Genomic DNA, 24,934 nt, shown 5'->3' on the forward strand with positions numbered 1-24,934 from the left:
TTTGGGTAAGAAAACGCCTTTTGGGAGAGGTTGGGGGGAGCTTGATAGAGTAGAAAGAACATTGGACTAAATAGTGATTAAAAGACTTGGCTTTTTAATAATATTACAATTACTGCATATTCTGGGTCAGGCACTATACTAAGCACTGTACATAGATTTTCGCATTTAACATCAGGACAGCCCAAATGTCACAGGACCTGTTATTAGCTCCATTTCACGGAGAAGCATTCTGAGGCTTAGAGAAGAGAGTTGCTTGCTTCAGGCCAGAAAACCAGTCAATTCAGTCTTAAACACCATGTGCTGAGCAACTCCTGAGTGCCAGGTGCTTTGCATGTGTGTCTTGTGGAATTTCTACAACAACTTGTTTCACAGATGAAGAGACAGAGGCTGAGGTTCAGAGAGAATAAATAATCACCTGGCCTGTAAGTGACAAGCCTGGGATTCAGCCCTGGTCTGATTTCAAAGGCTGTGTTTGGCTCCCCCATGGTTCTGCTGCCTTGCTTCTGGCCTCAGCTGGAGGGATAGCCAAAGGTGCTGGAGGTTGAAAAAGAATCATAGTCAAAGAAAACAAAGGCAGTATCTGAGAAAGCACATCAAGTATAGGTATGAGGTTCAAGGAGAGTTGATAAATTGGCTTGCATCTGGGATAATTGGGAGGAACCTGGGGCCTGGGAGAAGGGGCTGAAACTAACCCCAGGAGTGGTTGGGAGGAGGGAGGGTTTCTGCTTTTATGTAGTGCCAGCTGCCTGGTGGCGATGCCGACTCTCAGCTTGCCGGGGTTGTGCAGGGCTGGGCACCTACATTGCTTCATCATCCGGACCACATAATTGTGAGCAGGATTTGTGATTAAACTAATTTGGCCATGAAGTTGCAATGCCTGCCACCCTCTTTTGTACCTGATAACCCCTCCAGCCATCCACATTGAAGTCCCACCACCCTGGATGGATTCTCAGAGGTTCCTCACTCAGCTGGCTGGGGCTCAGCCAGCGCTCTGCGGCCATCTGCCCAGGCTGCAAAGCTCTTTGTTGCTTTTGGCATGTTTAATAGCTTAATTTCTATTTTTCTGTTTGGAAATGCCGTTCATCGGCATTGAGGCAGCAGTGGGTGCTAAAATGGTTTCTGATTGCTATCTTGAATGTTAATATCCTAATTCATTTTATCATCCATGACCTGTCCCCCCTGCCATGAGTTCTCACTCCTCTTTTGCAAAGATAGGCACGCCGCCTGCCTGCCGATATGCCTCATAGCCCATCTCATTCCTTCAGTCTCCCTCCCCGCTTTTCTCAGATACCATTGTACTTTGCCAGTGAAATCCACAGCCGTGGGAAATCTTTGACTTGGAGGATATGAGAAAGTGTTTCTTTTTGCCGGCGGGGTTTAATAGGAATGATCTAATCTCTAAAAGGCATACATTATTTAAATTCCATGCTTTTGGACAAGGGGGCCCCTGATACTTTTGAACTGTGGCGGGGACAGGATTCTGGTTGGGCTCTCTTCAGTAGAGCTGACTGTTGGTTTTCCTGTTTGTAATTCAGGGCAGTGGCCAACTTATGCTGTGGTAGGGGGCATTATTAGGGGTGAGGGTGCTGGAGGACATTTTCTTTACCCAGAAAGCTAAAATCACGGACTTTTGGGGCAGAAGGGATAGGGAGAGTGATCTCCTGGCATCACTAGTGTGTTATTTGGTTCTCATCTGTATTCTATGTTCAAGATCCTCAACCCAGGTGAGAGGCCCCTGTGAGGCCACTCGACAGTTCCCTGCTCTCCCTCCCTCCCTCCCTGCCCTGTCAGAGCACCTGAAATGTCACAGGGGCCTCACCTGGGGGGCATTGAAGACCCTTGTTGATGGAACTAAAATTTTGAGGGAAACATTAAGCCCTTTCAGCCACTAATGGCTGAGTCTGGAAATAAAGTGGGGTTCCCGAATGGCTCAGGGAACCTGTATTAGGAGTGGAGTGAGATGTCAAGAGGACAGACCCAGCGAGCATCAGTTCAAGGTGAGCTTTTACCTTATAGGGAGTATATGGTGCTCCTGATACAGCTGCCTCTTCTTCCCTTCCTGCCTTCTTGGAATATCACCTTGGTGCAGGTGACCTGCCTGCCTGCCTTCCTGGGGAACGGGCTTGGAGGGTCAAATGATCCCAGAATAGGCTCTGGGAATTCTGAGCCTTTTCCCACCTCCACAAAGGTTTATTGGGTGTTTCCCGAGCATCAGATAGTAAGCTAAGCACTAGAGGTGCAAATAGGATTGTCACAGCCGAGGAGAGAGACCTACAGACCACATATCACAGCTTAATGGGAGCTGTGGTTGAGATATGTATGTGTACTGTGGGAACAAGAATGAGGGGGTAATTACTTCTGACTGGGAATATCTGGAAAGGCTTCAGAGAGGAGGCAATAACTGCCCTTGACCTTGGAGGAGGTGGAGATGTTCACCAGGGCTGACCCTTCCTAAGTAGTACTTGCTAAATGTGTGCCTACTCAAAAGAAAAGGAGAGACAAGTGGTTTCTGCCCTCAAGAAAGTCGCAGCTTGTTGAGGAGACCAGCCAGGCACATCTGAGCCAACTGGAGCACTGCAGAGACAGATGGGATTGCGGAGGCTGGGGTGGGTACCAGGGGTACTCGGCGGTCCGGGATTTCTGGAGTTGCGACTCTCTCTCGTGGAGAACAGTTTCTGTAAGGGCAGTTCAGACCTTGGAAAGATATCGATTGCAAGAGGCCCAGTCCCTCTGACTTTTCCCACTAGCTTGGTTCTGTATGGAAGTAAACTGTGGATTGGGTGGTGGGGAGGGAGGGAGCGAGGGTTGGTGAAGAAGGTTGATGGTGAGAATTTAGCACTATTGGCTGTCTCTTTACAACCCTGGTAGAGTCTGGGGTTTGCAAAACACACTCACCAGCACATCCCCTGAGCACGGGGGCCCCTCAGTCTCCCACAGTCAGCACTGCATGCCCAGCCTGTGCTGATGCTGCTTCTTCCACCTGGAATGCCTTCCCTTTCTTGCCTTCATGAAGTCATCCCAGGCTGCTCTTTTACAGTTTCAGGCTCACCAGATACTGTGTATCAGTTATTCTCTATCTCTCATCATTAAGCTGTGTTCAGCATTGTTCTCTGGTTTCTTTTAACACCCCAATGAGATGGTAAACACTTTGAGAGCAGGAATAGTGTCTTATGCTTTTATCTCCCTGTGAGCAATTTGTGGAGTATAAAGAACAGGGGCGCCTATAGATAGTCTTGGCATTGAATCTCAGCATTGCCACTTACCGGGGAACTCTGAGATCCCTTATCTGTGAAATGGGATAACACAGGGTTTCATGAGTTTGAACATCAACCTCGACACTACTGGCATTTGGAACTGGATAATTCTTTGTTGTGGCGACTCTCTGTAGGGTGTTTAGCAGTACCCCTGTTCTCCACCCATTAGATGCCAGTAGCATCACCTCCTCTCCAGGCATGACAGTCAAAAATGTCTCCAGATATTTCTGTGTCCCCAAAATGTTTTTTGTGTCATGTGTCTCCTGTGCCAACTCTCCCTTATGCAGCAAAATTGCTTCCAGCTGGGAACCACTGTGTTGACACTACCTTTTGGGTGTGCATCAGACCTCCTCGTTACTGCTTTCCCTAACATAGTAGATGCTCCATAGATGCTGCTTCTCTTTCATCCCTACTTCACTCAGCACTTGGCATGTTGTAGGCTGATGGCATGAATGGGGCTGTGACCCTAGGTTTTAGCAGTGTGGGCTGGAAAGGTCTTGGAACTCTCGGGTTGCCCCCACCATGCACTAACAGAGTCACTGTCATTTTCTTGATTGCAGATTGATCTGGAGCCGGAAGGAAGAGTGTATGTGATCATTGATCTCTCGGGGTCGTCGGGTGAAGGTAGGAGAGTGTGACCTCTCGTCCATTGACCCTCTGTCTTTTGGTCTCTCCCTTCCCTCTTTGGCTGGGACATATTACAGTGACATTTAATTAGTTGGCAATCTTTAAAGGAAAAGGTTATTTCGAAGATGCTTTCGTCTGTGTACCAAAAGGGACCAGCCATCTGTTAACTTTGGTGGAGCAGAGGGAAGATTTTCCATTTAACGGAGTGAGGCCAGTAAAGCAGGCGTTCTGCACATGGGTGATGCTCAGGCAGGCTTCAGTGGAGTGGCTGCCTCTCCCAGAAGGCTTGTGGGGGCTGGGGGGGTGTTGCGTGTGTGTGCAGTGGAAGGAAGTAAAACCAGTTGGTCTAACAGTATTCAGAAAGGAAACAAATAAGTTGTCAAATTTCAGAATCTTATTTATTAGAGCCTTTATAGAAGTGTTCCTTTTTATTTTACCAGTTCCTTACGCAAGCGAAAAGCTCTGCCCTTAAAGAGAAATAATGGGGTGAGGACATCTGCTCCCCACTGGCTGATTAGACAGGGTATAGATGTTCTCTGAGAGTTGGGTTTTCCTTCTTTCTTCTTCTCTCCATCTTGTCTTTGCTCACTTACTACCTTTCAAGGCTGTGTGGTGAGGGCAGAGCAGTCGGGGTAGGAGGGAAGACTGGATGGTAAACATTTGTCCACGTGGGAACAGGGAGATGGTGGCAGACTTGGGCTTGAGGGAGGCTGGGAGTTAGGACTGAAATTTAGTTGTTGGGACCATCTTTCCTATCCTCTCTGTGGACAGGGGACAAAACAGTTGGCTTAATATTATGGCAGAAAGATGGGGTAGAGCAAGGTGGGTTCCTCTTGGCAATGAGAAAAAAATGACATTTAGAGGTTGTGGCCTGAAGGGAATGGCAGACACTCGGGTCCCTCAGCTCCTGGCTGGAAGACCTGGGACTCTTACAGCACCTCCCCAGAACACGGGGGATTAAAAACGCAAAGTCACAGCCCCACACGCCTACTTGAGGGATGAAGCTCCAGTTTAAGGTTCAGTCATGGGAAGAGGGACCACACAAGCAAATTTGAAGGAGCTGGTCAGGTGATGTGCTTGACAGCGGAGCCTGATGATTTTCATTTGGCTAATTTATCACCCACTTTCAACAGGTGTTCAGAATAATTTAATAATTGTGTGTACATGGAATTCATAATAGAATTCAGTCCTCTCTTAATAGATCTCAATTATTTGGCATAGGTTTAAAACTTTAAACATCCTTCCAAAATTGGTCTCTTACATTTTCCGCTCTTTACTGCAATTACATTTGGGCGTTTCCAACTTTCCCTCTCGGCTCTGAGCTCTGAACAGCCAAGAATAGAAACTGTTGTAGAAGATGTGGAGATTTAACACTATTTCGTATGAAATATTTAAGATGTACAAAAGAGCCTAAAGAATAATAAAATGGGTACCAGTGTATCCACAACCCAGATTAAGAAGTAAAGCCCCAGGGGTTAAAGCCTTGCATTACTTAACATAGCGTGTGATCCCAAATTTACCAGAATTAAAGGTATTACAGCGGTCTCCTGACTGGCAAAACATTTAATGAGCAAAAGCAGTCCCCCTTTTTCCTTACATAGCCTACATGCAACAGGATAATTAATTAAATATTTTTTCCTGTGCCAAGATACTGGGCAACCAATGGAAGGCTTGGATTATTTTTTTGTTTGAAGAGATTAATGACTTGTAAAATGGTAGAAGGTGTCCTTTTTTACATGGGAGGAAAAGGATATGGGCAAATGAATGAATAAATAAATCAGAAGCAGTTGATTTTTTCTCTTCTTGCTTCTATGGCTTCTTGCATGTGAATGGCCAAAGCAGTTTTCACTGGGCTGAATTCTTAGGCTATTTTTTTAATCTCTTTCATCTAAAGAAAATAGAGTTTACTTTAGAAATGCTGACACATGCCAGACTCTGAAAGTACTAGCATGTGTTGCTCTGAAGAAAAGGAGAAGTTTTTCTGCTCTTTTTCTCTTGCTGTTCCTGAATTTGGAATTCTTTTTCTAGATGGTGGGAAGGGCTTCCAGCAATCTCTTCGAAGAAGCTGATCTTGGTGTGTTCTGTTTGTATTCTACACAGTCTGTTCCCCCAGTCCTGCAGCTGGGACTTTGAGGGCTCCTAGTCCAGAGGTGGTTTTGTTTTTGGAAGGGTTGGGAGGATGAGGAAGGGAACAGAGAATGAGAAGCCACAACGTTTGTTACCTAGATTGTATGAGAAGGGTCCAGTGTGAAACATGGTTGTTACACCCAGACTGTGGACATTCATTGGTTCTTATTTAAGTCTCTTCCTTTAGTGAAAAGTCCTAACTCTGTATTCTAAGAAAGGGTGAGAAAGAGAGTTGAAATGAGGCATAGCTGACATTTTCACGACTCTATTTTTCTGCCATCACGCATCCCCTCAGAGCGCCTGTTTCAAGTGCTCCAGTCCCATCAATGGAAAAAAAAATCATAGAATATTTGCACAAACTTTACAACACATGCAAATACCAGGGAGCTCAGAGAGAGGTGTGGGGGTGAGACTGTGTGAATACACCCACTTCTTCTGGGATGTGCCAAAGGATTCTTTTTCTTGCTAACACACTGTAGAGGGCCTGGACTTTTACGTCTGCTGGAGCTGGAGCTAATGTGATTTCTGACTGTCTAATAAAATTCCATTGCTTGCATGTCCTGTGTGGTTCATCATAATGGGATTTGACGGTGTGCACTTTAGCTAAACCAGGCAACCTAACCCCCGACGTAAGGGGTCAGGCTGGATGACAGTTCAGGTCATTTCTGGTAGTGAAATTTTGATCTTCGGTGTAATTCGAATAGACATCTATCAGAGTTCCAGGCTGAGGGCTGGCTAATATCTGTAGCCGGAAGAAGCTGTTGACAGGTATTGTGTCAGGCACTTTATGTATATTATCCCTTGTAGCAAACCGCCTTGGAATGTTTTGTACAACCCTTGAGGCTCAGATGCCTCTTAGTGTTTGCTTTGATCATAACTAATGAGCATGTGGCTTCCTGGTAAACATGGCATTACAGGCTCACCAGATACTTAAATCAGAGCATAATTAGCCCAGGTAAAAGATGCATAAACAACAATGTATGTAATCCTCAATTGTGCAAATTGTTATTTCCTGTTGTGCGTATTAGTTAGTATTTCTTCCTTTGTTGTGATGTAATTTGTATATTATTTCTATTGTTTAAAACAAGATAATAAGCCATTATTTGCAGGCTCCCAGGGAGGGGCAATCAGAGCCTGACCTGGGGATTTCTAGGCTCTTCTTCCCCCGCATTCCTTCCAGGTGTGTTCACCCAGGAGAGTTCTTCAGAGTGTAGACCACAATAGACAGAACAAGAAGTGGGCCTTAGTGGTATGTTGGGATCACCAAACTGTTTCCCCAATAAAATGCCGAAGATACCAAATAATTAGAGTGATTTTTGCAGCACACCTGTCAACAAATGATGCAGTTTGATCAGGTTCAGGAGTGAGTGCAGATTGTGGAAGCGGAAGATGGAGAGCAGGGCGCAGGGGCCACCCCCCCCCCCCTTCTTCCTGAGGCCACAGGCTGCAGAAAGCATTCTGCCTCCTCTCTGGGACCAGCAGCAGAGAGATAGAGAGAGATAGAAAGAGCGCAGCCTTAGGAGTCCATCAATCGTGAATATAAATCCTGGCTCTCCTTTTTACTAGTTGAGAGTTTCAGATTTCTCACCCATCACTAGGGATAATCAGATCTATGGTAGGTACCACGATGGGATTGCTTTAAGGACAGTGCCCTGGCATATACATATCCTCAGGGCCCTGGAGACCTGAGGGCCAGGAGGTGGGGAAAGCACTAACCCAGTGCCCAAGAAGGAGCAGCAGGCAGGGTATCCAGGGAAAGAATTTGAGAGCAGGTTTCTCAATCCAGGACATGGCATATTCAAAAGAGCAAAGTGACAAAGAGGCAATTTATAGAATAATATCTACATCTAGCAGGGGCTAGGAGATTGCTTTTTACAGAGTTCAGACATTTGCCATAGTTTTGCCCCATTTTCTGTCTTTCTCGTTCTTCCCTGTCTTTCCCCTCATGAAGTATTTCCCAAAAGGACACTGTCTAGCTTGTCTGTGTCCTGTGGCCCTTAGTGTTAGAAATGTCTCCTTGTCAGAGCCTGGGCTTGTGCCCTCTCTGCTCAATGCAGGCTGAGAACATGTGGTCCCCACACTCTAACTGGATCTGGGTAAAAGCCCTTCATATATTTGAAGACAGTTATTAAATCTCTCTTCTTCAGGCTGAATCAATCAAATCCCTTAACGTTTTTGAAGAGATAGTTTAGAAATCTTACCTCACCTTTGCAGCTCTCTTCTGGACTTTTTTCAAGTTGCGCAGACAGACAGATACGATCGAACCTGATTTGCTTCATTCTAAAATTGTAACATGTGCAGAGCAAGTATTACCTCCGTGTTTGGAGAGATGGTCAAGTGACGTGCCCAAGGCCAAACAGTTGATTACAAGGCCCTGTTGGGTCCTGACCTGGACCATGGCCCCAGTCATGGCCCCAATAATGAGTTTGCCAACATGACAGAGACCTCCTTGCTGCTTTTAAGATTTTAGTTCTTTTCTTCAGAATGCTTTTTACAGAAATAGGAAGGTAAAGTTTTTATTTTTGAATCCAGAGATGACCTAGAGAGTCCCTTTTATAAATAAGCAGATCTGTTCTCCACTCTCAGAAATGAAAACTTCCATGGTCGCAGTTCAGGAACTCAGGCTCTCTCTACAGAAAGAATCCATAACTAAGTCTTGGTTCTGCAACGAGACTGGACTCAAACCTCAGCAGGTTTGTAATCTGTCTTACCTGTGTCTATGGTAAGCATTAGAGCAGTGCCTTCAGGGTCGAAATGGAGGGGTGGGACTTCCTCTTGAAACTCTGCCTCAACCAGTGGGAGGCTTCTATCTAGATAACATCTTTCAGACCCCAGAGTCCCACTGAAGCTTCGGTTCACAAGAATTCTACCTTTTTCCTTAGAATTTCTGTAGTATTTAATCTGATGCCTTCTGATTGTCAGGTAATTAAGAAGAACCATTCATTCAAGTGAACAGTACTCACCAATTCACTTTAACAAATGTGTTTAATTTGGTGCCCTGTGCTGAGTTTGGGGACTGGGAAGTGGAAAGTGAGAGATGGTGTTTACAAGAACACATGGCCCTTGACTTCAAGGAGCTTGAAATTCAATTAGGAACCCCAGACTTACCTTGGATATGAACATGTGGTTCCCATACTGTCACTGGCCCTGGGTAAAAGCCCTTCATATATTTGAAGATAGTTACAGGACAAAAGCGTTAGGAAACAATGCAAGTCAATATTACATTGAGTGACTAATTGGGTGTCACCTGGAGTTCTCCAAATGGGAATAAATTGAAGCTGGAATAATGCAGGGAATTTCAAGGAAGAGGTAGGGCTTGGGCTGAAAGGAAAAAACGGGTAGACTGGATTGACGGAGAAGACGCGAGGAGGCCGTTCTGAGTAGAGGGGATCATGTCATCATTATCAAAGACAGCTTTCTTATTTTTAGGTAAGGCTGGTATTGACACCGTAAATTAAATAGGTGCAATTTGTGTTCTCAAGGAGCTTTCAAAGAAACAGTCATCAGTATTGTAGATAGAGACTTTCATGCTATGCAAACAAGAAAATGAAATACCTTAAATGACTGAGCTGTGTTTAAAGGGTAAAGCATGTGTCTTCATGGTCGAGGCCTCTCACTCACCTTGGCCCCCAGGGAGGAGAGATGCTGCAGATCAAGTTTGGTCAAGTCTGGGACATGGAGTAAAGCCCATTTAATAAGCACAGGACTTATTAGGTGATTAGAAGGCCAAGCCCAGGTACAGGCATCCCTTTGTGGTCTGTTCTGCATGTTCTCTTGGACCTCCCTCAGCAGTCTCGTGGCGGCCCATGGTAAGCACTCTACCACCCTCAGCATTCTCCTCCTCTCCAGCCTGTCTAGCCAGTGTCCCAGCATCAAGCCCTGACATTCCCACTCTAAAAGCTCTTTTCAAGTTCTGTTCAGTCTCTAATGAGAAACATTGCTTGAGAGGTTAAAGAGAGCCCTTACCCTCCCAAATAGGGGACGTCAAAGCCAGGCACCCACTCTAAGGAGCTGATTGTTCTCCCTTCTCTGAGTTGCTCAGGCAATAAAGTCATGGTCCTTCTCACCCCACAGGGTCCCCAGACATTCATGGACAAGTTAGATTTGCCAGTAGCGTGTGGAGAACAGAAACAGCCACAGGCATTTGATAAGAGTGAAATTAACAAAAGCCAGATGTTCAAAAACATCGATTTTGCAATGTGTACCCCACCCTGCATAACTACTTGCCATTGATACTCAGTCTCCAGATTTTTGGCTCCATTCTTTGTCCTGATGGAATACATGCCTGTTCCTAGAAGTGGCCATATGCACCAGATGAGACAGGGGGAGTCAGCTTGAAAGCAGTGAGTACCAAACCCCCATTAAGGGGTTTATAATGTCACAGAGAGACAATGCTAAAGTGTTTGATGAGAAATAAGCCAAGAAACCCTCATTTCCTTCCAAATAGGCTCGAGATGCACAGCAGTTCCTCTGAAATGAATCATCCACGGTTAACAACACCAACTGCCAACCATTAGCAGATGAAAAACAGAATTGAATCCTGAGTGTTTGGAGAGCAGGGCTCTTTAGGATCACTCCCAAAGCCTCCTTCCTCTCTGCCATTAAGGGAGCAGAGATGTGCATTTTCTATTGACTTGTGTGCCTGTTTTACTAATGAACTAATTGAAGGAGGAGGAGTCATGTTGAAGAAATAAGCTTATAGAAAGGGTGGGTTTATAATAGATCCTTGGTAAAGAAGTGAGCCCCATGTTTCCTGGCATGGTCTCTGATTCTGCCTCTGTTGTCTTGCTATACATCATCTCTGTGCCTTCTTTATAAGAAGATTGTTTCGGGAAATTCATGTTTGCAGCTCAGATCATACTGGGTCAAAGTGGCTTATAATTTAATCATTTACTGTTGTTGATGTCCTTGTGATTTGGCTTAAAACAAAAGGGTATTTCCATTCATCTAACCTAATTTAGAGAGTTGTCTTTCAGGACCAATTACTTTATTCTTTTATCTAGTTGAAATTGGCCAGTGCTGACAGTTTTATTGATTTTCCTTATTACCTAGCTTCGTTGAAACACTCACATTTTCACAATCAAGTGCACTCACCGTCTTATTCGAGTTGCTAACCCTGGGGCTTTTATCTTTCTCTTTTATTGTAAACCTTTGGTGTGAGTTTACCCGCACATGCACAACTGAGAATGAATGTCTCTGAATCTTCTCTTCCATCTCCCCTTGGTCCTTGGTTTCCCTCATTGGAAGCATTATGTATTTACTTATCTAGAGAATACTAGGTCCTGGGACTGTAGAGCTAATGAAGATGGTCCCTGCTCTGGGCTATCTGTTCTCTTAAAGAGGGAGGCAAACAGTAGACCAGTAAGCACAGTAATGTGTTTCACCAGTTGGGTAGCTGTTGGGAGAACAGGGTGCAGTGGGACCACCGTGGAGACTGCTCTTTCTGGAGTAGGCAGTCAGTACATGACAACCACCAACACTTCCATATGCTCTCATCAGCTCCATGGCAACCCAGAAAGGCAGGTAATAATGGTTATCCTCCTTTCTGGGTTGAGGAAACAGAGCCACTGTCCACTGAAGGTACATCTGGCCAGAAGATAAAATAAAGGCAAACAACTGAGACTTGATTTACCAAAATGTGAACTCAGGAAATACATTTGATTTATACATTCATTCAACCTATGCCAGTCACTCTTTCTGGTGTTGGGGGCACCTAAGGGAACAGCGAAAACTGAAATCCTTGCTTTTAGAGGCCTTCCAATCTAGTGGACATGCTTGTGGGGTGGGAGCTGTCTTTGCAAGATATATCACACGCTGGGAATAGCAGTCGTCTCTGGGGAAGGGAAAGGGTGAATTTAGAAAGGAAGGAACCTTTCTTGTCAATGCCTATCATCTTGGTTTTCTTTCCCATTTATGTGTATGAGCTGTTAAAACAGTTAGAAAATTTGAAAAAAAATCAATTAAATGGAAATGTGACCATTCCATTACACACAGAGACTGTGACTTACCCATGGCCAGAGGCTCTGACAGATTCCAGAAGACCTAGGTAGAGAGGAATGACCTGCAGGATCCACGGCGTGAACATCTAAGGACAAGATGCTCCAGGCATCCACGATGCCCACTTCATGTTCTCTAGAGCTCAACAGACCTCTCTGCTTTGCAGTGGGATATACCAAAATCAAGGATTCCCTCAGATTGTGCCTGTTGCCAAGGACTGAGCACCCCCGACATGGGGAGGCAGGTGGACCTGGTAGCCAGACTCTCATGGAGTGAGTGATGGATGAATTATGCACACAGAGCATTAATTCCAGGGAACCGCTGGCCTCTGCGTGCCCAGCCTTGATGTAGAGAGGCTCACACTCCTCTGGGTGGACAATCCCATGGGAGCGTTTTGACTAGCACGGGCCCCTGCTCTCTAGCATTTAGGGCCACCTGCTGCTTATCCCAAGCTTGGTCATCTCCACAAACTGAGAGGCTGCACTAGCTGGGGTGCCTTCTGCCCAGCTAAGTAGGGCACACTGGCTGCCACTGGGTCATTCCTCCTCTCCAGGCACTCAAGTCTGTCTGTTTCCTGATACTGAGAATAATGGTGATGTTTCATTCGGAGAGCTGTTCTCTGCAGCAGGAACCCATGGCCTCAACTATTAGCCAGGTGTGAATTCTTTGGGAAATGTCAGAAAGAGTGAACTCAGGGCAAGTTTGCTTTCAGGTGTATATCTGTGTTATTGGGACTAGGATTTCAGAGACACCTGCATTTTTAAAAATATATTTTTATTGAAGCACAGTCAGTTTCAGAGACACCTGCATTTTAGCTTGTGTACCACAATTAGTCAATTACTGGATGTACCAATTGATTCAACAGAGGTATATGGAGAGTCTGTTGCCTGCCAGGCACCATGCCAAGAGCTGGAGAAACAAAGATGGAAAAGACATAGGCCTTCAAGTTGCTCCCAAGCTAGCACATGTCCAGCAACTAGTCATCTGTTCTACTTGGACCTCAGTGGCCTCCATGGTACACAGAGAAGGCGTGGGACTAACAGCCCCTTGTCCCTCTGCAGTTCTGAGTTAAAACCAAGAGGAATTTGTACAGAGCAGAACACCTGGAAGGAGGAAGGGAAAGAGAACAAAAATTTGAAGCCAAATCTCTGTCCAGAGATTATTTTATTTAAACCAAAATCAAGCTGCCATTTTATCATCCCTATTTTACAGATGGGAAAACTGAGGCTTAAAGAGTTTTAAGACTGGGAATCACCCAGAACCTTTGAAAATGCAGCTTCTGACTCAGCGGGCCTGGGGTGGGACCTGAGATAAGCATTTCTCACCAGCTCCTAGGAGGTGCCCCTGATGCTGGTCCTCAGACAGCACTTTGAGTAGTGAGAAGTTATAAGATGTATAATTTCCCCTCTGAACCCATTTCTGTGGGATTGAAAATTAAGAGGGAAGTCTACTTTCTCTCTTCCCCAACTTCCAACCATTTCTTCCTTCTCAAAATCAATACCTTTGGATCCTTTTTTGTTTAGTATCCTTTCTCTCTCCATTCTCCTTTCTTCTGGGAAAGAGCTGAGAAGGCACTTGGTATATTCCTAATGAGGTAGCCAGTGCCTGGGTCCTGGTGTTCCAGTCCTGGCTTTAATCATCTGTAGAAGGTCAAAACGTATAACGTCGGTGTTCTTCAGCTAGGAGAACAAGCACCAATTTATACCAGGAAAACAAAAAGCAACCAGTCAGGATATTGGATTTTTTGTTTTGTGTTTGCTTTTCTATAAATACCCTCAAGTATTGAGTGGTGCTTGAATTTGATCCCACTGTGCTAATTTTCTCCTGGATCCTGGGGCTTTAATTAAAATAACTCACCCAGGGACCTTGCTAGAACTTACCTCTGCGCGCTCGTCCTCCAAGGTAGGCAAGTTGCACCTGCGTTTAATGGATGGAGAAACACAGAGGGAGTTCTGGATTAGGTGCTGGGTACACAGTAGGGACATAATTTTTTACTTGTCGAATAAATGAATGCATGATGAAGTGAAATAACAGGAGAAAGTGTTGCTTTGAAAGGAAACTATGGAGATAAACAAGGTGTTTGGACTGACGTTGCTTTGAATAATCTGTTGTTTCACATTTCGTTGTACAGCCAATTTCACTGGTGGGCACGGGCCTGCACGGTTAAGCTTTCTGTGCCTGGTACTTATTAGGAGTGTTCTGAGGCCACCTCAGAGCCTCCACACACACCAAGTCCCCAATTATAATACCCTGTCACCTCCCTGTTAATTCGACTACTTCTCTATTCTTTCAAAATTTGATTTCAAGGTTCCCTCCTCCTGGGGGCCTTCCTACGCTGGCCGACCCACCCCACCCACTGGTTCACACACTGTATCCCCTCCCACACTCCTCTGTGTCTTTCTGTACAACTATGTACTCATATATTTATATTGTATCTATAACTAGAGTCCTGGTTTTACCCTGCCTACCCCAGTAAGCCACAAGTTATTCAAGGGCAAAGACCTCTAGAAAATGGGCTTAGAGCTGAGAGCTGGCCCCATAATATAGCACTGAGCCTAGAAGGCTGTCCTGCCATTTGGACTACACAAAGCCAGACTGGGAACAGGGGTCATCTCTGTACTTGGCGCCTCTTTGTCCACTGGGGACCCAGACCAACCAAAGCCACCATGAAACTAGCTACCATGGAGGCCTGGACAAAATCCACGGAAGCCTGGATTATCGTGGGGCCTCAAAGGGCTGAGCACAAGGCCCCCAGTTAGTTACACTGAATTCAGCATAAGCAGCTTTATGATGAAATGTAGTGGGAGCAACCCCTTTTAGTGAAATCGGAAGCTTGGATTCTGTTCTTGGCCTTGCTTCTAATCAGCCAGTTGAAGGTGAACAAATCATTGAGTGTTTCTGGCCCTCAGTTGGACTGCACTGACGGCATTAAGATACTATGATCCAGTGAATGCTTAGGATTTTGGATTCTCTGAGTGAAGACTTTCTGAATACAAGTGTGAGCCAGTGAGAAGGTTTCCTGATCTCTCTTTATATTTATCACCACGGAGCCAGACTCAGTTATTCCTCGCCGAAGCACAGAATCCTGAGTAGTGGGTGAGACATAGTAGGTGTCTAAAGAATTTAAAATGTGGACAAGAAAAGAAGGAGAACTTATCCTGTGGCTCCTTAGGGCAGCTTGGGGACCAGAGGGGTAGAAGTTCCAGGGAGGCAACTTTCAGCTTAGTTTAGTAACTACTTATTAGCAGTTAAGTACATTTGAGCAGTCAGTAGGGAGCTCTCCATCTCTGCAGGCTGAATGAACATTTTAAAATATTGTAGAAAAGATTCTTCTTCTAATGGTGTTTTGTAAGATCTGAGTATCTGTAACATAACTTCCGTAAGTATCTACAAATGGCAAATAATAAGGCAAATGTTTATTTTATTTGAAAAAAATCCAAGGTCTGCATGGAAAAAAGGCAGAGAAAAAGAGTGTATGAAATGGGAAAAGGGGATCAGTTGGATCTCAGCATCTATTTACAGAATAGTTCTCCTTCTTGAAAATTTAGGCAAAAATGGAAATGTTAAAACTTGAATCTTGTTTCCAGAGATCTAGGGAAGGATTCTATTTGAATGGACCTCAAATTGTGTGAAGACGTTAAGTAGAAAAATCTCTTGTAACATCAGTATTCACCCCTTAATTCTCTCTCACACGTGGATGGATGTGGAGTTCACTTAGAGTGGTCCATTGGTGTGCGTCTGTGAACAAGTCCATCTCGGGGAAGGAAAAGGGCCATAGAGGCCCCTGACTTGAGGGAAAACATCATTTCGTCATGCTTTTTCATGTCTGCTGGGAGGTAAGGATTTTCTCCCCAAATTGATAAGGGTATTGCGTGGACGCTACAGAAGGGGAAGGAACTAAGGTTTCTTTGAGAAGGGTTTACTCAACCTCTTGCCCTGAGAAAGGGTTCGGTTTGGGGTCGATAGATTCTCACTGTGGTGAGTGATGATTGCCATGAACAAGCCAAACAATTTAATGCCTCTGTGAGGTGGGGACACCAGGAAGGTGGTTGGCCCCCTCCTCCCACCCACCATTGACCTACTTTGTCTAATGCTTGAAATTACCTTCAGAGCTTTCACATTAATAGTGTGTTTTGATGCCATTAGATAGCTAACTCTTCCTTCCCTCAAAAAAAAAAAAAAAGACCAACCCTTGTAGAAAGATGAAACCCTAAGCCCTCGAAGTCCTTTAACCTCCTTGTGCATTGAGGACCAGCAGCCAAGTTTGCAGTCCCCTCATTTTGTGCATGATGCTTTCTAAAAAAAGCATGTCTGAAGGGCAAAGGAGTGAAAGCTTGAATAACTGAGTTAAATGTTATAATGGGAGATTCCCTTCCCAGAAAATTAAAATATACTGTGAAATTCTCTCATGTCTCATTGTGTAGACACAATTTTTAGTAATATTGCCACCATCTTTTTATCTCATTTGGTCATCCGGGCAGCATGTCAACCTGCTTAAGTGCCAGGAGGATCTAACTGAGGCTAAACAGGGGCCTTTGCTGCCCCCTGAGGACCCTTTGCTGATTTGCTGTACTAGACTCTCTTCTCTAAGGGAGAAAAGATGCACCTTATCATAAGGTCAATATTTTCACTTTTTTCCTTAACCATCATTCTTATTTAACAAAAAAGAACAGGAGGTAATAAACTATTCAATAAAGGCACAAGTGCTTTCTTTAGACTCTAGACCCCAAGAAGGCCAGGCCTGTGTCTATTTTGGTCTCTGCTGTACTTTCATGGCCCTAGACAGTGCCAGCGTACCACGGTGCTTAGGAAATGTGTGTTCTGTGAATTAATGAGTGACCGCTGTCCAGGTAAGTATGGCGAATGTGTGGAGGCGGCAGTGTGGCTCGGTCAGCAGAGAGCACTGCTGTGAGATTTCACTGCTGGCTGATGGTGCGTGTCCATGTTTGGCCTCTGTGCTGTTTGAAGTCAAAATGTACGTAAGTCAAGAACTGCCTGTAATAAGGTGGGTTTGGGGTCACGAGGGCCATCGGCAGTGCGCCTGGAGCCTGGAAGACAGACTTCACCTGCTTAATTACAGATGTCCATCTAGCTACTCAACCTCTCCCTGGCTGTAATTATGGCCCTTGAAGCCACTAGACTGCCAGGCCAACTAGAAACACCTAGCTCTGCCTGTAGAGGGACCTACTTTGCTTTTATTTTTAATTTTTTAAAACAGAAATCAAACCAGTGTCCTTTGGACTCAACACTCACTGCCTGTACGGCATGAAGCCGTCACCAGGCTTCCTTGCCTTAGAAAACCAACAAATGATAATTCTTTTGTTTGACTTAGGGAAAAAAATACCCACTGTGATTTGTTTCCCTCATATCAATCTGTCCTTTGGGAATTAATTTAAACCAGGCTTATCCTCCCTCCCTCCTGCTATATGTACCTATGAGCCAGATTGAGAAAAAACATTTCTGTTGCCTTTACAGCCTTCGGACCCTTCACTGACCTTGTCTTTACCTTTTCTTCCCCAAAGGTAACTACTATTCTGAATTTTGTCTTAATTTTTTTTCTTGCATTTCTTTATGATTTTACCACCTATATGTATGTTTTCTTAAATAATATATTGTTTTGTTTAACCTCCTTTTTAGCTTCATTTCAATAGTACCACCCTACATAAATTATTTATGATTCATCCGTATTGATGTGTGACTGTAGTCATATTATTCCATTTATTAATATCTCAGAATTCATTTATCCATTCTCCTATTCATGGATATCTGGCTTATTTTCAAGTTTTTGTTATTAGGGACAATACTGCATTCTGGGGCACACTTGCATCTATAGTTTCTTTATGTTATTTACTTAGGTGTGGAACTGATGGTTCAGTAGGTCTGTGTAGTTCAACTTTACCAGGTAATGATAAATTATTCACTAGGTAATGATACATTGTTTATTAGGTAATGATAAATCGTTTTCCAAAGTGACTGTACCAAGGGATGCTACCTCCTGACATGTTTGCAGTTTCCAGTTACTTTACACCGTCAAAATACTCAGTGTTATCAGACTTTAAAACTTCTGCCATTGTGGTGGGTGATATATTATTACAGTTTTGTATTTCTCTGATTATTAATGAAATTGAGAATCTTTTCATGTATCCACAGGTTTTTGGTCTTCCTGAAAAATATCTGTTCATTCCTTTTGTGCATTTTTCTATTATGCTTTTTTTGGTCTATGTCTTATTACTTCAGATGCAGTTATATTTGTTGCAAATATCTCCCCCTAATTTGTGGCTAATCTTTTCGTTCTCTGTGTGGTTTTCTGATAAATAGACATTCACAGAATGAAACTCGGTGGGTGGACCTTTAACAAGTCATTTTTCATGTCTGGGCTTCTGTTTCTGCTTGGGTAAATGAGCACCTGATGCCTCCCACCCCCTAACTCAACAGGGAGTGATGGCAGAATGGGCTGAGATGCACAAAGGCACATTTTGAAAGTAAAGCACCAGATACATAGATAGAAAACTAGTTTTCCCTCTGTATTATCATACTGCCTCCATTTGTACACCAAAACATACTCTCTGGGAGTAATTTTTGGTGTTCAGCTGCTTTTTTAAACTGCACTGGCTGTCTTTTTAAATTATTGTTTGTTCACTTATCTGTCTGTCCCTCTAGAATGTAAGCTCCAGAGGGCAAGAATTTTGTCATACTTGTTTATCATTGCATCCCTAGCAACCTGGATAGTGCCCAGCACACAGTAGGTGCTCAATACTGTTTATTCAATGAATGACTGAACCAGTGGTATTAGTAGTAGTCATGATAGCTTTGTGATATAATCATCCAAATGCTGTATTTAGGATTTGCTCCTTATTCAAATAACTTTCAAACTTATGTAGTGTATTACTTGATGTATCTCTGGTCTTTTCCTTTCCAGAGAGGGTGGATGGAGTCAGAGGTAGGGAATTGTGCCCTGGGGAGCTGAGAGCTCAGTTTTTAGACTTGTAGCTGGGGCCCCCTGATGGGCTGGCACTCCTCTGAGGACAGATTTCTAGGGTGAGCCCAGAATTTCCTAGGCTATTTTTTTTTTTTCTCCTTCTGCATGGTCGCTGTCAAATTTGCTGCTTTTTCAAACCCAGTTGGCTTTTGCTCTGTTGCTATGGAAACCAGAGCTGGTAGTTTGGGGGAAATGAGTGTGCATTTGAGTGCTGGGGGAGGGGGTGTTGGGAAGTGGTGGAGAACCAGAGCTGGGTGGTGGTTGTGGACAGTGAGTGAGGACAGGAGGAAGAGACAGAAGTCTCTGTGAGGGCCCAGCCTACTTGGGCAGTCACTCTCTTCAGAGAGCTTTTGATTTCTCCTGGTGCACACTTGGGGAACAGGCATTTCTTTGTAGATCTGCAGGGCTCCTCTGGCTGCAGTCCAGCCCTTCAATGGAACATCTGGAAAGCCTTGGCCCCTCCTGGTGCCAAAGCCACTGAGCCCTGGAGACAGAGATCAATGACCTCTTCTTGGTGGCTCCTTAACCCGTGTCCCAGACAAGCATTTTTGGGGGAACCAGTGAGTAACACAGATCTTTGATGCCAAGGCTTGTGTGCTGTTTTAAGAAGACTTTCACTTTGGCTAAAAGGGTGGGGGGCAGAGAAAGGGTCTGGGTAGGAAAGCAATGAGAATTTGGCTTTTCAGGAAATCACAGCCCAAGTGGGGAACCCTGCTTCCTACTCACTGGTTTTCTGGCTGAGAAAACAGCAAGCTGAGCTATTGCCTGATGTCAATGCTCCTTCCTGCTGGGGCTGATTTTAAGGGTGAGGGTGGGCTTGAGGCTAGAGACTAATTTGGTTCTGACCCCCACAGGCAATCCTTGCAACCCCTAGGAGATAATTCTGAAAAAGTACAGAGTGGTTTTTTTTTTTTTTTGCACATAATTTATCACACACTGGGTTGTGCTGAAGACAGTGAAAAGAATTTATGATGTATAATAGATTGGTATAAATATGCCACGTAATTACCTTTTCTGCAGTAATGTTTTGTAACCCAAATGTTAGGCTGCACATTTAATATTTATCATAAAAATATATATACATAAAAAAGAAAAAATATAAAGAGTAGAATGCCCTTAATCCATCCTTCAATAAATGGCCTCTTCCTACTTGAGGTCAGGTGCCCAAGGTCAGTTTACCTTCAGTGTCATTAAAGTAAGAGCTCTTTTATTCTTACCTTTGTTTTACACATAGTAGGCACTCAGTAAGTGTCATTTGAACTATTGATGGAAAGGTAATTGGAGTTTCTCTTGACCCAGAAATTTCTGCTGCAGGTTTATCCCAAGGGCAAACCTGCTCAGGTTGGTAAAGACACATCACTAGATTTGAAACAGAAAAATATTGGAAACAGGGTAAATGTCTATAGCTAAGGGGCATTTTGTACCTCCCTATAATAGAATAAGCAGCCATGACTGATTTTTATAAATTCATGGGGAACTATGGTCAAAATAAATGGTTAGATTAATAAAGTAAGTTGGAATAATATGTATAGTATGATGTTATTCATGCAAAAAGAAACGCACGTACATACACACACAGTAGGTTTGTGTACACAAAAAATTTTTACCTCTGAGAAGTAGGAAGGGGGCCCAAAGGGCTTTTGCTCCCCGCTTCATATCCTTTAAACTCACTGACATTTTGCCTTGAGCTTATAAATATTTAAGATCAGTTCATCTCAATTCCCCATTGTATTGCCACCCAGCATACATGTTACCTCCTCCTTCGCCCTTCCAGGTCTCAGCACCTGCATAGCATCTCCTAGACCCCGCCGTGGTGTGGCTTGGTGTCCTTTTTGAAGCCCTGCAGAACTCCCTGGTGATGCATTAGGCCTCTCTTAGATTGTTCTCTGCCTTGTTTTGTGGTGTCAACTACTCTCCAACCAGACCATCATGAGGGAATATGGCACTGTGCACAAGAAGGCAGCAGGTGCTTCCCACCTGTGCAGTCTGAGCGGCAGGGGTCTCTTTGCCCAGCTCTTTTGGTTTCCTGTGTCCCTGCAGCCGGACTCTGACTCTGTGGCCTATTCCCAAGGGCTGCAGTGCTGGGAAACCTATTTCCCCGTCATCCTGCAGGTGACGTGAATAAAGGAGCGAGGCCCAGGACTTTGGGTACTGCTAGGACTCAACCGCAAGCAGCTTGTTACCAAATCAACCCTGCTCCGCCCACACAGCTGTGCGTGCGCCCGCTGCACGCACACGCAGGCACGCACGTCCGCGCATGCTCACGCGGGCGCGGCGCTCACAATCCGCCGTGCCGCGCAGCGTGCGCCTCGGCTCCTAGCTCCACAGATTCTCCGTCAGTGCTGGAAGCTCAGGTACCCTCCCGCCTCAGATTTGAGTGTTCTGGCTGAGAAACATTTAGAAAAACAGCTTTACTGGTTCTCTGTTCTACTCCCTGGTGCCAGAGGCTCCACAGCCTCCTCTCGCCGATGTGCTGGGGCCCTGCTGGAGGAGAAGGGAGGAGTTGGGGGTAGTATGTGGTGTTTGAGGGGCTGCGGGGTTGTGGGAAAGGGCAGCCGGACTCACAGTTTGTCCTAATAATGTGGGTTTGGGACCTGGGGAAGGAGGGTATGCCGAATTAGCCTCCCCATTTCCTGACATCTTATTAGCATTCGGCCTAGAGCTTACTGGCTACTTTGTTTGGAAGACTTGACTCTTTAGGAGGTTGGAGGGTCTCAGGGCCACCCACTGTGTTGCCTATATAATGTGGCTCTTGTTACTTCTGCCTAAAGATAAAATCACTCGTCCGGGTCCTGAGAGGGCTTAGAGTTTTGTCTTAGACACAGGCTTGTCCGCAAACGCAGCACTGGGGTAAAATAACACTTGGAGAGACCTAAAGGCTGCCCCATTGTGAATCTCTGAGAGCTGCAGGGGTGCTTGCCCACCCTTCCTCCTCTGCTGCGTGCTCACGGGTCAGCTCTGGGGATACAAAGACGAGCCATATACCATCTTTACTCCCAAGGAGTTCACTCTTTAGAAATACAACAGAGTAAGTGCAATACAGCGTCAAAGGGTTCGGAGCTTTTTCTGTTCAGGGTTTATTGAGGCTAAAAGCATAGGCTAATCAACTCTACCTGGCTTGGAAGAGGCTTGCAAGCAGAGATGGGTCTTTCCTGGTGGCAAGGTCACAGGTGGCAGGCTTCTTCTGAACGTGTAGGAGAAGGACTCTACAAGGTGGGCAGTAAGGATGGGACCATGTGCCTGGCTGACCTAGAGATGTGTGGAGGGCAGCACGCATCCTCCTGGGCCAGTTGAAAGGCCATGGAGATTGAAGGATTGACTCTATCCATAGCCCATCTAGACTAGCTCTTCATTTTTCCAGATTTCAGTGTCCTGACCTATAGAATGGCAACAGTGAAACTGCCACATTATTTAGAGGAGGAATGAGTCTGTCTTTGCCATTTAACTGGTTAGAGAGTAAGCCAGGAGTTAGCATGGGGTCTGAATGCTTCTGTCCCTGGAACAGCTGCATTCTGTTCTCCAACTTGCTTTCCACGCCAGATAAGCGTCCTCAGCATCAGACCCCTTGACCTGGGGGCTTTCACTCCTCTGACATTGGGTGCAGAGTTTTCTGTATATTCTGGACACACATTCTAAGAGCAGAAGATTCAGAGCTTTGCTCCAGTATCAGAAGAATTCAGAACCTCAAAAAGCATAATAATTGCTTTGGAGAATGGTCTTGGGCCCTACCATGCCACCCTGGTATAATCTTTTTTCTTGCCCCTCCTCCGCCAAATATTTAGGAATGAAACACTTAACACAATAGACTGTTCTTAGCAATTATTTTTCACTTGAAAGAAATGTAAAACGTTATAATTAAAATATTTCTAAAATGTAAACTTGGTTGCCTCCTTAAGGAGAACATACTGAACACAACTGACGTGTTTAGTATTTTGGACATTTTTACGAACATCAATTATCAGCCTGAATTTTTCTAAAGGCCCCTGGTTGCTTTGTTTTTAATTCCTCCCCACCACTCCTACTTACTTGTTCTATGTCACGGATTATAAAGAGATATCTTAATTGATGTATAATTGTCTGTGTGGGAGCCCGAGGATGGCTTCAGCTTCTCTTTTGAAGTGCTCTTTTTATAATCACTGCTCGGGCAATGTGGAGTTATGTTCTAGATGCCATGATAGTGGGTCTTGAACTTGGGCATGTATCAGCATCCCCAGGAGGGCAGGTTAACATACAGCTTGCTGGGCCCTACTCCTAGAGGTTCTGATTCTGTAGGTCTGGGTGAGGCCCCAAAATTTTCATTCCTAACCAGTGCTACACTTTGAGAACCACTGTTTTAAAATAGTACTTCTCCAATTTAATGTGCATACAAGCCACCTGGGGAACCTGATTGAAATGTAAATCTGATTCAGAAGGTCTTGGGTGGCCCTGAGTCTGCTTTTCTGATGAGCTCCCAGGTGATGCTGATACTCCTGGTCTGTGGAACATGCTTTCTGTAGAAAGACTTTAAAGTGGGGGTTCTCAGTGCTGACCACACATTCGAATCACATGAGGAGCTCGTGGAAAATTGAGGGTGGAGGAGGGAAAGGAAAAAGTTGTATCTCCAAACAGAGAAACCTGTATTTCTAGAGGTGGAGCCAGGGCATGGGTCCAGCTCCCCAGGTGATTGGATGTGCACTCAAGGTTGAGAACCTTGTTCTCAAGATTGTTGAGTTGCTGAAAGTCTGTCCTCTAAGGAAATGGCTTGTTACAGTATTGAATATTTGATTGACTAGTGTTTGGCCTCCAACAGTGGTTACACATTTGAATCATCTGGAAACCTTTAAAAGATATTGATACATGAGTGAAATAATATGATGTCTGGGATTTGCTTCAAAATAACATAGTGGGAAGAGAAATGGGTGAGTATCGATTTGTGCTATCCAGTATGTAACCACCAGCCACCTGTGGCTATTTAAATCGAAATTAATTAAATTTAAAAAACCCTGAAAATGCAGTTCCTGCATGACACCAGGTACATTTCAAGTGCTCGTTAGTCACATGTGGCTAGCTGCTACCATAATGGACAGTGCAGATATGGAACGTTTCTGTCACTGCAAAAAATTCTATTGGTCAGTGCTGGTCTGAAATGAGATTGGCCATGCGTTGATAATTGTTGAACCTGAGGAGTTCCTTATCCATTACAATGTGTCAATTTCTGGTGTACAGCATGTTTCAGTCATACATGTACAATACATATATTTGTTTTCATATTCTTTTTCATCATAGGTTACAAGAAGAAATTCTATTTTGTATGTAGTAATTAGTGTTTGCACACAAACTCCCAATGTTTGCCTTCCCACGGCCTTTCCCCCTGGTAACCATAAGTTTGTTTACTATGTCTGTGAGTCTGTTTCTGTTTTGTAGATAAGTTCATTAGTGTCATCTTTTTTCTTTTCTTTTGTAAAATGTTTTTTAAAAGATGCCCAGGCATTAAGAGTAAGGGCCCAGGCATCAGTGGGGTTTTGGCAGCTCCCCAGGTGATTCCAAGGTTCAGCCAGGGTTGAAACACCCTGGGCTAATTGAATAGGTGATCTTAAGAATGATTAGAGCCAGCTGTGTTCCTGGCCTGCCTCACCTTGACTCCATTGTTTGGTACCTGTGCTTTTTCTCTCATCTGGTTAATGAGGGTGGAGGTACTTGTCCTGCTTTCCTCTCAGATATAGTAAAATCCAGAGAAAAAAGAATTGAAAAGGCTTTGGAAAACATCAAGCACTGAAGACACCTAAGAGGTTTGTTTCTTTTCCTTGTTCCAAGTCATACTCCAACTTGGAGCGGGGTTGCTGGATAACACAAAGAAAAATTTGGGAGACTCAATTCAATTTCAATTTTAGCTAATCTGCAAAAACCTAAAAAAATTTTTTTAGTATTAATATGTTCCATGCAGTATTTGGGACATACATATACTAAACAG

At 44.4% G+C, this 24,934-nt stretch overlaps 1 protein-coding gene across 3 annotated transcripts in view; it reads left to right on the forward strand.

The window, feature by feature from the left end:
• Positions 1–24,934, forward strand: part of PRKCE (protein kinase C epsilon) — a 470,469-nt gene that overhangs the window by 172,048 nt on the left and 273,487 nt on the right. For all 3 annotated transcript variants that reach the window (XR_004326300.1, XM_032497439.1, XM_032497438.1), the window contains exon 2: positions 3,815–3,878. Coding sequence is in view for 2 of the 3 variants with exons in the window: in XM_032497439.1 (XP_032353330.1) it covers positions 3,815–3,878 (64 nt within the window). In the remaining variant the exon portion in view is untranslated. The remainder of the gene's footprint in view (positions 1–3,814; positions 3,879–24,934) is intronic.

The sequence above is a fragment of the Camelus ferus genome, chromosome 15 (assembly GCF_009834535.1).
Source record: "Camelus ferus isolate YT-003-E chromosome 15, BCGSAC_Cfer_1.0, whole genome shotgun sequence".
NCBI lineage: Eukaryota > Metazoa > Chordata > Mammalia > Artiodactyla > Camelidae > Camelus > Camelus ferus.